The sequence below is a fragment of the Pithys albifrons genome, chromosome Z (assembly GCF_047495875.1).
Source record: "Pithys albifrons albifrons isolate INPA30051 chromosome Z, PitAlb_v1, whole genome shotgun sequence".
Lineage (NCBI taxonomy): Eukaryota > Metazoa > Chordata > Aves > Passeriformes > Thamnophilidae > Pithys > Pithys albifrons.
In genome coordinates this window covers 10,376,447-10,388,946 of record NC_092497.1, presented here as the reverse complement: position 1 = coordinate 10,388,946, position 12,500 = coordinate 10,376,447, and the positions used below count along the sequence as shown (strand labels likewise).

General features: G+C 40.8%; 1 protein-coding gene across 4 annotated transcripts in view; it reads right to left on the bottom strand.

Moving 5' to 3' along the window:
* Positions 1 to 12,500, bottom strand: part of LOC139684996 (phospholipid-transporting ATPase ID-like) — a 92,516-nt gene that overhangs the window by 32,829 nt on the left and 47,187 nt on the right. For all 4 annotated transcript variants that reach the window (XM_071581509.1, XM_071581510.1, XM_071581508.1 and 1 more), the window contains 6 exons: positions 9,732 to 9,845; positions 7,458 to 7,556; positions 6,512 to 6,573; positions 4,950 to 5,022; positions 4,726 to 4,796; positions 3,551 to 3,633 (listed from right to left, as the gene is read on the bottom strand). In XM_071581509.1, coding sequence (XP_071437610.1) covers positions 3,551 to 3,633; positions 4,726 to 4,796; positions 4,950 to 5,022; positions 6,512 to 6,573; positions 7,458 to 7,556; positions 9,732 to 9,845 — 502 coding nt within the window. The remainder of the gene's footprint in view (positions 1 to 3,550; positions 3,634 to 4,725; positions 4,797 to 4,949; positions 5,023 to 6,511; positions 6,574 to 7,457; positions 7,557 to 9,731; positions 9,846 to 12,500) is intronic.

Below are 12,500 nucleotides of genomic sequence, written 5' to 3'. Positions count from 1 at the left end.
ATTTGGATTTATTCAATTTTTTCAGTATGGCAATTTTTTATTGGTAGAGTACAAAGCAAAAGTTGCCACATCTTTTATGTGGGTGAGAAGAAACGTTGAGCCAGCAACATAGTTTTAATCCATTTACAGAAAGTTCATAGTGGTAGAATGTCACTGGATAACTTTAGCTAAAAGTGCTGACATCACCTTTATTTCTCCTGCATTTTCTCTCAAACTGCAGGAGCCCAAGCGAGAAAAATCATAGCCTACAGGCTGCAAAAGAGTAATTAACTGAGGTGTCTTTGTTCGCTGTTTTTTAATTTCATCTGTTTTATAACTTAAGTCCCAGTAGCACATAAAAAGACACTGCTACCTTTGTTGGCCACACAGCTGACACTGTAAGTGATTGGAGTGTGTATTTCCATATTTTATATTTATTTCTTGTAATAAAATGTGTTCAGATACTTCAGTATAAAAATTACTATTTAAATCAACATCTGCACCTGACATTTAAAGATTCAAAGCAGAGCCCTGTGGATGTATTGGAAAGAATTGGAAAATACAAATACGCCTTATTGAAAGGGAATCCAAGAGTTTAGTCAGTTTACTTAATCAGCAGGAACATTAAAGTTATTTTGATCACAGGCTGAAAATACCTACATAAAGACTATCATTTGCCAAGAGTACAACTCCTCCAGTTGTTCTTAGGCAAAACATACCAGCCTCAAGAGACTGGAAACAAAATCTAGAAAGGTCCAGAAGAAAAGTACGGCTTTAAGTATCATGACAGTCTTTACTGCTATGCATTTTGAAATTGAAAATGAATGTTATTTTCACAGAAAAGTAGCTCTACTCTAGGGCAGACAAACTGTCAGATTGGAAAGATGAAATGATTAGGAGTTCAGTGACACGTGACATCTGAACTCATGCTAACAACAGTGTTGATCTTCTGTTTTACCATCTGGTTACTCCAACAACAACCAGACCCATACCCCATCATTTCTGAAAGCCTGCAGTAACCAGACCCATCCCACGGCCGCCCTTGCAACCCTTGAAAAGTACACAGAAAACAGAGGTTTGGCACTGCAACCTGAAACAGCACAATGAGACTTTGGCACATGAAACCCAGGACACAATCTCCCACCAGGAACGCTGTGCCTGTGGCGGGACAGTGCTTGTGTGAGCACCTTATGTATCTATTTCTGCTCTCCTGTAAGCATGTGGGTCATGCTGATTTTGAGATCAGAAGAGATTCATTCCATGAGACTGATCACAAAAGAATGAGAAGCTCTAGAAATTCACTCAATACACCTGCACTGACCCCAGTAACTGCAGCTAAAGGTACCACAGCAAGGCACCACTCCTCCTATCTCCCTCTCCCACTAAGAGCAGTAAGATCTCTGGAGTGCATTTCAACTGAAAGGTTAAATATTGCCATGTCAACATGTGGTAAGTAGTAGGTAAGTGAAAAGTAGTGTTTCATTTCTCGTCTCCCAGTTCCCTAAATAAGAAAAAAAAGAAGTTCAGTGTTTTGCAAGCATCTTCTTTATCTGCACCATCATGATGTCAAACAAACATTGTAACTCACATTAAGCATTCCACTGAGTGGCTGTATTATCTGCTCAACCCCTTCCTCTCATCCTGTCTTAAATAGTAATTAGATAAAGGGTTACATAAATATTTAAATATTTCTGCAGAGGTTTGCTAAGGGAAATGCAAGGCTGGGTTTGATTGCAGGCACTCTTCCCAGGACACTGCCAAATATAAATCATCCTGGGAAACATTTTATTCATTTTAAGTATTGTGAGGAAGCCACTTTTATTTACAACATAACTAAAATAGAGACTTACAGAATAAATAAATGTCTGATAAGAAAATTTGCAATTTTCCAAAATATTTTTAAGTATTTTTTTAGCTAAGCACTTCCAAGAATGCAGTGCCCTCAGATAAGCATCACACACAACTTGAAAAATTATTTTAGATTGAGATTTTGCTTCCAAATTGATAGATACTGTGGCCTGTTCAGGAAAGTAATTAAGGCATGCCACTCCAATTATTAACATAAAGCCTCTAACTGCATCTGCAAAAACATGTTTCTCAAGACCTAAAACACTCACCATCTCAGCTATCATTTTGGAGAAATCCTAATGTACTGAGCTGACATTCAGCAAAGACCACACATATTATTGCTATAAACATCATCAAAGAAGGCAAAAGAAACTACTAGAGACAGTGCCAGCTTCACTCCTTACCACATCCCCTCCACTTACCTTGGAATCATCTACTTAATTAAAAAGGATTTTTTTTCAAAAATAATTTTCTGTCTTAATCTAAAATATTTCCTGAGAGCCTGCAATCCCTGAAATGCTCCCAGGACAGCGGCACCCACTCCACCCCTTTCCATAGTGACTCTCCCTGTAATCCTGTCCTCGTATCTAAGCCAGCAGGGTACTGCAGAACGTGACTAACACCACTTGTTCTTTTCCCTCACCCTCTCTCCATAGAGAGATGATGTGTGAGCATGGTGTGTCCTAGTTTTGACAGGTCTGACTCCTTTTCACGTATGTGCTGCTATGTAGTCCCTGGTATTCAGTGACAGGACACATGGGAATGGTAAAGTTGCCCCAGGAGAGGTTCAGACTGGACAGTAGGAAACATTTCTTTGCTGAGAGAGGGATGACACAGTGGGAAAGGCTTCCTAGAAGGGTGATCAATGCCCCCCAGCCTGTTTAAGAAGCACCTGGACAATTCCCTTAGAAACACAATTCAGCTTTTAGTCAGCCCTGAAGTGGTCAGGCAGTTGGACCAGATGATGGTTCTAAGTCCCTTTCAAGTGAAACATTGTGTTCTGTTCTGTCCTGTTCTGTTCTGTTCTGTTCTATTCTATTCTATCTTATCCCATCCTATCTTATATTGGTATACAAAACAGTGCCAAGAAAGGACATGTTGCCTGTTAACCACATGTGCACTGCCTGCCTTTGAATATTTTAAAATGCAGTCTTTATTGTGGCATCGAGAGACAAGAGGAATGCTGTCAGGATGTGAGGCTTCAGGCTGACATGTGACCTGTGCTGTGTGCACAGATTTAGTTGTCAGGTCTGTGTAGTGTCTGGAAAGTGCCACCACTCAGAAAATAAATGTAACAGTGCATCAGCATTGCTGCATCAATGTAAAAGTGCAGTGTGAGAATGTTTCGAGATCAGAACTAAGCATAAGGTTTTGGGAAAACGGTTTCCATTGTGCATTTACATGAAGTCTTGTATTAGGGTTCCAGGTGGGTGGTCTTAACATGTGCAGACACACATCAAAGTGTATGTCCAGAAGAATTGCCACCAGTGCAGTTTCAGGTCGTAGTCATGCCCAGCACTGAGACCTGCAAGCAAAGAGGGACCATTTCCTCTACAAATGCTGCTCTGTTGGCACTGTGTCCACAGAAGTCCTAGCAGGGGTCAATGGACAGCCCCCTAGCAGAGGGCAAGGGACAGCTTGGAAAAGGAGGAGTCACAGCCACTCTCTGGACGCTGGGGTTTGAGCAAATTCTTTGGCAAGTGAATTTTCCATTTAGGCTCACCATTGAACTCTGTCAGCTTCTGAAGATCTTCTCCAAGCTCTGCAGTGACTGTCAGTGCCTGCTTCACCTTCAGGTTTGTTTCACTGCAACAAACAGCATGAGACAAAAACATGAACTGAAAGTCATATGTGAACTGAAAGCTCTTCCTGAAAGTCACTTCTGCTCTTGAGGACAGTTTTTTTCCTTAGACATCTGATGGACGGTGTTACCATATGCCTTTTTCACCTGGTTAAAGGGTGCAGATTGCCTCTTTCAGTTGCAAAGAGGAGTTCTGGACATAGGACCAATGAAGGTGAGATGGCTCTGCCTTCTCAATTTCACTACAGAGTGCAAGACCAGGCATCTCAGCTCCCTGAGTCTATCCTGTTGCTCATTACACATTTAACCCCAAGGTTATCTGAGCACATAGGAGAGCCCTTGATCTCTCCCATAGTATTCTGATCCTGAAGAGTACTCCAGTCTTGGGATGAGCTAGCTGGGGAGATTCAAACACAATGTCAAAAGAACACTACATTTGTTCAGGGCCTCTTAAAAGTGACACTTGTGTATGCAAAAGCTACAAGATCATTTTCAGCAGAAATCAAATGGGGAAAGTCCAGAGGATTGTCTGTAGAGTCTTGGGAGAGACACAATGTATTTAACTCTCTGGTCATGCTTAGTCTACAGGCAATGCAGAAATAGTAATGCAAATCGCATCATAAAGATGAGATCAGATACAGTTTATTCCAATTAATTCAAGTTGCAGCCCTCTGATTTGTGGCCAGTTGTGTCCTAGAGTGAGTCTTTGCAGTGTGCATGCATTGATATTATGGTACAGCAGTCCAAAGGAGATTACTGGACCAATTTATTATGATTATCTCATCCAGATTATCTATCTAAAAGACTGAGGGAGATAAAAAACTGGAAAGCTTCTGCCAGCAATGCATGATATTGCATGAACATGTCTCTGACTCTCAGTGTTTGAATTGTCACTGAAAAGTAAAGTCCCCTTCTCACATGATGAGAGGAGGCAAAAGTATCCACCAGGTGCTATTTTCAAGATTCCTACCCAAAGTTTATTCTACATGTCATAAAACTCTTACTACAAAAGCTATTGCAGGTATACCTGCAGCACCCAGGTTCACCAGGCGTTGCAGTGGTGGCAGTGACTGCACCCAAGGGCCAGGCTCACTTACCCATCCAGCTCCGCTGTCTCGATGTATGTCAGGCTGTGTGGTTCGCTGCTCGAGAGTAACAGCAGATCAGCCTGAACACAGACAGAGAGACTTGGCATGAGTTCATAACGTCAGTGGGCACTGCACCGCAGTGCTGCTTGTAGTTACTGCCACACTGATTCTTTTGAGAGTGATATGAGTGACAGAGATTAACTGTGATCAGAATAGAGAGAAACAGCACTCACCGTCACAAAGTTGTTGTTTTCTAGCTTTATTATATCCCCCACTTGGACATTCATCCATTTTTGTTCCTTTAACCTGCAAGAAAACTTCTAGTAAGTAAGCATATAAGGCTTCGGTGAGTAGGATACTCATCTCTGCTCCTGGAGTCAGACTTGGGCTGTTGGTAAGACGGATCAGGGCCTGCCATGATGTGTCCTAATCCATACTAAGCTACTGCACCACCACAATACAAAAAAACAATCATAAAATACAGTAAGAAGCAGAAAAAAGGAGTGGTTGGGGTGACCTGGGCTGGGTTGAGACCAAAGCCCCACAACAGCAGCACAGTCCATGTGAAAGGTCCTTGTCTCTCAAGACTGCTCCCTTCTTTCACTTAAAGGACCACCTTGTCTCAGAAAAAAAACATCTCTATTTTGTGTGAGAGACTTCTCAAGCACCTGTGAAAACTGCAGTTTGTCTTAGGTTTTCACAGTGGTATGAAGGGCCACAGTAAAGTTCAGTGCAGTGTGTGCACAGCACTAAGCCAGATGTGCACACAGGCAGCCAGCTAAACTGCAAACACAAACGTAACCAAGTCATAATAACAGTATATGCAAAACATGAGAAGTATCAGGAGCTATCTCAAAACAGGACTGGGTATTCAGTCTTGAACTCAGGTCAGCCTTGCTTTTTGAATATTTGTCAGAGTTGGGCAGAACCTGTGCTTCCCAGTTTTTGAAAAAGGCAGAATGTTATAAAATTTCTATTTCAATGTAAGTTTCCTAGACACAGTAACTAATACATTGTAAACTAAGAAACCAGTGTACTTAGCAGAAAGCATGAAGAGTATCTGCCTATTCTTCAGTTTTCACTTTTATTTTTTACTGTTTGATCACCTGTTGAAGTTTACACAACACACTGCTTGCTATCTATAGTATGGAAAAGAAGTCACCAGAGACTTCACAACTGTTTACAGCTGTGTCCTACTCAGAGATGGACTCCATGGAGCTGCAAATAAACAGCACATCTGCCTGCCACAAAAGCCAAAGTCTCTACTATTTTTTTCTGCAGGAAGGAACAGAGCTAACAGTACAATGTCCAAAGCACACCGCTGAAATATTTTGAGTACATTTAATCCAGAAGTGCTACACACACTCAAAGTATTATGACATGTACAAGGGAGCTATTCCTGCTTCTTAGTTTGAAAGAACTTGTTGATAATTCCTAGTTGTGTGCATAGATGGACACAGAAGAGAGATTTACTCGTCACTTCTGGGGGAAGGACTAAAATAATACAAGACTCTCAACATAGTTACTTAAAAACAAATATCCAGAACAGAAAGAGTTCACTTTTTGTCAGAACAAGGTCACAGCACAGATTGTGGTAATGTGTCTTCAGTGCATTAATCGGACATGTAGTCCAAAACAGCATGATAAACCAGCACTGTGAAACACAATTCAACTTTAAATTGTTTAATGATTCTTGGGAAACATACACACACACAAACACACACAAAATATCAAAAATACTAGTAATAAAATGCTCTTCCTAGTCAGAATTAGAGCAAAAAATAAAAGGACTTACATGCCATTGATCAGGACCTGGACAGGGCGGTTGTTGACGTGTTTGTCACTTTTGTGTCGATTCTGGAAATTGGACCAGTATGTTAGAAGGCATTTCAGGAAACCACGCACACAAGAGCAATAGGCAATTCATAAATATTTTAGGTTTCCACCCAGTTGGCTGAATGGGTCAGGCAGATTAGTGTCACAACTGAGTCAGAGTCAAGCACATGTTTACACGCGTAACACAGGGTATAACTAGAGTAACAGGCAACACGGGGATTGTCCTTGGAGGAAAGAAGGAGGGTAGAGCCTTACAAGTCACTTAGCACAGCCCTGACTCAGCTGGTGTTCCTCCTGCCCTCCTCAGTTTGTAAACACCAGAGAAATTCATTACTCTGCTCCAATATAGAAAGTGACCACAGGTGTTCTGGCATTGCTCCATAGAGCATAAAAATTATTTTAATAATGAGAGAAAACTCAGCTCTAATATCACCCTGTGAAGGCTTTGGAACTTTGACCATTAGCCCTGATGAGAGCAGACTTTGGCCAAATCTGGGCAAGTTTGAAAAATCACAGGTGGGTTGAGCACTTGCTTCCTAATAAAGGGTTTTTTTTAACACCTACACTGAGGTAGATGACAGAGAATGAGTTCGCCAAAGTGGAAGCCTAAGAACAGACTCTTGGGCCTGTGTCCAGACATATCTATTAGTGACCACATTTTCAGATATGCTGGGCAGTTTCAGAGAAAGTGAATGGAGCTGCTGGGCTGCTCAGCAATTTGTAAATTCTAGTTCCTTTTTAGGTAATGAACTATAGATTTGGGGATCTAATCTCAGGCCCCATCTTGGCCCCAGACCAGTTCTCCAACTGCCTGCCTCTGGCTATGTATAAGTGGTTTGTTTTAGGCACTGTGCTGAACAATCCCAGGCAAACTCCAAAGTACAGGTCAGAAATATAGGTCTTACAAAATCATCAATCGCATCTTTTACGCCTGACACAGCCAGCACCAGCACCAGGGGCACCACCGTTGTAAACCAGGCCAGCGAGGAAATCTGAGGAATCAACTGTAGGAAGAAAAGATCTGAGTTAAGAAATTTCCTGCCAGTTCAGGAAACCACTGTTTCCTAATCAAGCTGCAGACAACACTTTTCTATGGTATCTGAATGTAGAATAAAGACAGAAATGCATCTCTATCCTTGATATGTGACCCCACAAAGGTGGGAGAGCCAGGAGACCCATGTTTGGCTTACAAAACAAGCTGTAATTTAAGTTATAAACATGTTGCTGTCAGAAAGTGTAGTGGGATGTTCTTTCTTGTTGTTTGTAAAATTAGGACTGCAAAGTCCCTAGTGGGTTTCTCTGGACATACTGACATGGGCAAGCAAGCCTGCTGTGAGGGACTCCAAGCTATCTGAGCAAAGCCAGCTGTGCAGAGCCTTCAAAAGCTTCTGTTCTTTCTTTAGTCACTCTTAACATTTTGCTGAAGTAAACTTCACATCACTAAACAACACACAGCTATTGCCAGGGCTGACCTTGTTCTTTCAAGATCAACAGAGCCATTTTTATTTTCTACATCTTTAATTGTGACAGCATCCAAGAATTGAAGGTAATTCTGTCATGCCTTCAGTGATGCAGAGGTTGATGTCTTAGCCCTGCGTAGTTCTCCTCTTCCTCTAAAAGCATAGCACTAGGGATGGAAGTAATTAGATGAAACCAGTATTAGTGTGTCCATCATTTTGGATTTAGGCAATGCCAACTCCATGTGCATTGTGAAATTGTTATTTAGGCATTGTCACAGCCCAGATCCTATATGCACAACCCTATCTATCCAGGAGGAATATTGTTTAGAGGCAAGCACAGACCTGCACAGCTGTAGAGGTTGCAACTGCTAGCTTCCCACCTAAATAGGAATATGCACATGCCACTGGTCTGTGATAAAGGAGTAGGGAGACAAAGTCCCCACAGTCTATCCATCACGTCCACTCCTGATGAAGGAATAGCTAAACTCAGTGTCACAGGGATGGAGTGTGGGGAAAGATATTAAACGGTGAAATATGTAGATATAACAGACTAATGTCTGCCCTCTTTATCCTACATTATGTAAGGAAAAATCTGTGTGCTTTTATATACAGTCATTCCTAGATAGCTCAGTAAAATACACAGTAGTATAATTTAAGGTAAATAGTGTGAAATATTATTAATTTGACAGACAAACATCTAGAATGCAGTACAATGACATAAGAACAGTGCGTCAGCTTAGCCGAAACAGCACCTTCACTAGTTTCTTGAAAAATATACAATCACTGATATTTCCAAAATTCGTTCTGTATAAATAAGCAAAGAAGATTGTATATGGTGTGCTGCAGTCTTAACCACATTTTATCTATGCTTTTTTTGAGCTGAAATTGTAAAAAAACCATTTGAAATAGGTTATTTTGCAAATTTGTGAGCACTGAAATGGTCAAATTTAAAATACCATACTTGAAACACACGCAAAATTAAACCCATTCTTTGATAGCATGTGTTCCAGTATGACTCAACAATAACAGATTGCACTGCTATCTTTTAGCAAAGTGCAAAGGGGCAGAAATTCTGGTATCAGTTTCTCTGGTGTGTTCAGCTTTCAGACAGAGTATTATTACAAACAGCAATGAGCACAGTGCAACTCAATACCATTATGATCCACAGGGTTCAGTAGTGTCACCAGTGTCTGACACACTCCATACTGGACACCTTCCTCACCCTGGAGCAGGGAGCAGCAATATCCATCTTTATGCAAACTAGCCACAACCTGATGTTAATGCCTTCCTTCCCAAGGAAACAGCATAGGTTACAAACTTGTACATCTTGCTGTTTCCTTTGTGACTGCCAATTGAATGTGCCTTAAAATCTGTGGATAAGAGACAAATTGGCTTTATACTACAGGAGAAATAAGTAATGCAAATCTGAGGACAGCCAGGAGCACTCAAATGGAGACACAGAGTGGTAGTAGGACACAGCATGAAAAAGTTGCACAATTCATTGAAAAGTTTAATTAAATTTTTTTCTTCATTTAATTTAAACCCTCATACACAAAGCTAAGAGAGAAAATGGCTTTTTTTTCTGCCCTACTTTTTATCTACTATAAGGTGCTAATTCACAACAGGGATATAGCTTGCTCTTCATTACATCTATCAAACATAGACTGACTTTGATAACGAAGCACACAATCTGCTGGAAATAGCATGGTGAATTCATACCTGCAAAATCAGCAAGAAAAGAAAGTAAGCATTGGCTATTCGCTGAAACTGTTCAAACAGGTTGAGAGGCAGGAAAGTGAAGAAGTTGTATTTCGATGTTTTAATTGAATTGTTCTGTAGGGAAAAAATAAAAGGAAAATAAGTAGGATTGGTAAAACAGGAAACAAAATTACAGCACAATACATTTCAACTGTGTTTTACTTGCTTATATTTAGCAATAGCATTGTTTCCAACAGCAGCTAAAAGAACATTTCCTTTTCCCCCACACAATTGTGCCAAGCCTGGATAAACAGAGAGTTCCCCTTGGAACTGGTGAAAACATGATGCTCAGTTTATGTCAGGGCTGCTGCAGGTAGATACAGCTACATGTAGTTGCTCACAAAACAACACATCTTCACTTTACTAGTAGTCTTCTTACTTACACAATGCACAAACAAAATTAAGAACCGTAACCAGAACACAATTTTGCTGTTGGACTCTACAAAGCAGTGTTAGAAAACACATGTCAGGTCAACCACCTGGAGCTTGCCTGAGACTTTGAAGCACTCGTTGACTGGACAACTCCACAGGAGCTAAAGGTCCTCTCATGAGCAGAACATGGCATTATTATTAATCTCAGCTGATTCAGAAGCCTTTCAGTTCAGCAGCTTCAAGGGGTGGCTTGTTTCTATTCCCCAAAGATCATTTGAATGCGATATTGTGCAAACAGCCACTAATACAAGAACTCACTATTTCAGTAAGTGGGTTGCAGCTCTGTTCCCTGTTTCCAGTTTCTATTTCTAACTGCAGATGGCCCCTCCAGCCACAAGAAGCAGCTACTCCCCTCTCCGTCTTCTCCAAAACAGAGAAAGAAATAAACTCTAGATTACAGAACTGGGCATTTTCTTCCCCAGAGATCAAAGCACTCTGGCCCAATACTTGATACCAGCCAGACAGGTTCAATTCATCATCCTGAGCACACCAGTTTGGGCTGTCTCTTCAGTTTCCTATGCTTGACTTTCTTTTTATACAAAGTTTAACACACACTCATCCAGGTTGAGTCCTGCAAGGAGGTATGCCATCAATTACCAGCACAAGTAAAATTTTCCCCTCCTAGGAGCTCTCCAGATGATGCCTATTAACCCCCTCCCTGGGAACCTAAGGTGTGACAGAACAAGGAGAGAGATACAAAGCTTACTGTCATTCTGTAATAGATGTGCTGGTTCCACAGAAGTGAAAATGGTGCTTGCAGTATTGTAATAGCCTTTAGATATTGCCAAATTGGTGGGAGGACAGAAGGTACTCAGTATGAATCACAGCCCACTTCTAATCCATGTGTTAATCCAGGATCTCAACATCTACACTGACACATATCAGCATTTTTGCACCACTAAACCAATTATTTAAGATAAGCAGTGTAAGGTGTGTATGGGGGAGCTATTTCATTTTAGGCAGTTACTGGATGTAATGTTCTTCACCATTAACTTCATGTTTTATCCCTAGGAGAATGCGAATGAGTAAGTCTCTGAAAGGGCAGAAATAGAAACACCCTCCGTGGAAGAGATAGCCAAACCCTCCCACTGGCTGCGTTCCAGCAAGAAAACATATTTATCAGTGATCATCACATAAACAATATTGCCTTTCTCCTGGCATTGTGTAGCCATCTCCAAGTGTGGTTAACTCTATGTCATGACACGTGATTAAATTTGGTTTATTTCAAAATTCTCTACCACAAGATATGTATTGCAGACAGGCTCCATGGACCTGCTGAAACTGAAGTAGTGGAATAGCAGCATCCTCTTCAAACCAAACATAATGAGAACTAAATTGCTTGAGAAGACTGTGTCCACAGACCCAGAGTCTAGCAGATTTTTTAATAAAAACTTGATCTAAAAATGCTCCCTGCCCACTATTCTGAAGAAATGTATCATGGTCACTACTCTAAAAAAAAATAAAAGAATTAAAAAGAATATAGAAGAGAAGGCAGTAGCTGCAGGTAAAAGTAAGTGCAGGGGACTTGACCTTTGTGCATCAACAGATTTCAGAGGGTCACATACAACATGGGAAAAACTATGCAGTAAACACTCAGCTAAAGTTTATAGATATCTGACTGCAAAAATCTCAGAGGGGAACAAGAAAAGAATGGGAGTGGTTTATTTCAATTCCTGCCTTCTATTTCTGTCCATTAATTACGTCAGGAAAACCACCGAATGAACCACAGCCATTCATTTTGTTTCCTCTTGCCATTAGGCATGGTAAAAACTCCAGACACAACAGCTTCCAAATGCTTAACTGCAGGAATTTGGACATCCAGTGTTTCTCCATAGTTGTTCAGGATGATAATATTGCTTGGTGCACGCTGTCTTTTGGGACATTGGAACACTTCAGGCCTGAGCATAAGGACAGGGAGTATTGTCATGGATTTTCTTATTATTCCAGAATCTATAATTAAAACTAATCACAAAAAAAAAGTCTTAATTACCATGAAGATTTCTAATTCAACATGTAACTTCTTTATGGACCTCAGGGGCTAAAGGAGTATCAATAGTAAATTTTAATGACAAACTAGGGAAAACTTTAGCCTTTCCAATTCAAAGTTCTGCATTCCACATTATGGATACAGTTGAAGCTCTATGCAGGATATCATAGAATCATAAAACAGTTTGGGTTGGAAGGGACCTTAAGGATCACACAGTTACAACCCTCTCTTGTGGACATGGAAACTTTTCACTAGACTAGGTTGCTCCAAGTCCCATCCAGCCTGGCCTTGAACACTTCCAGGGATGGAAT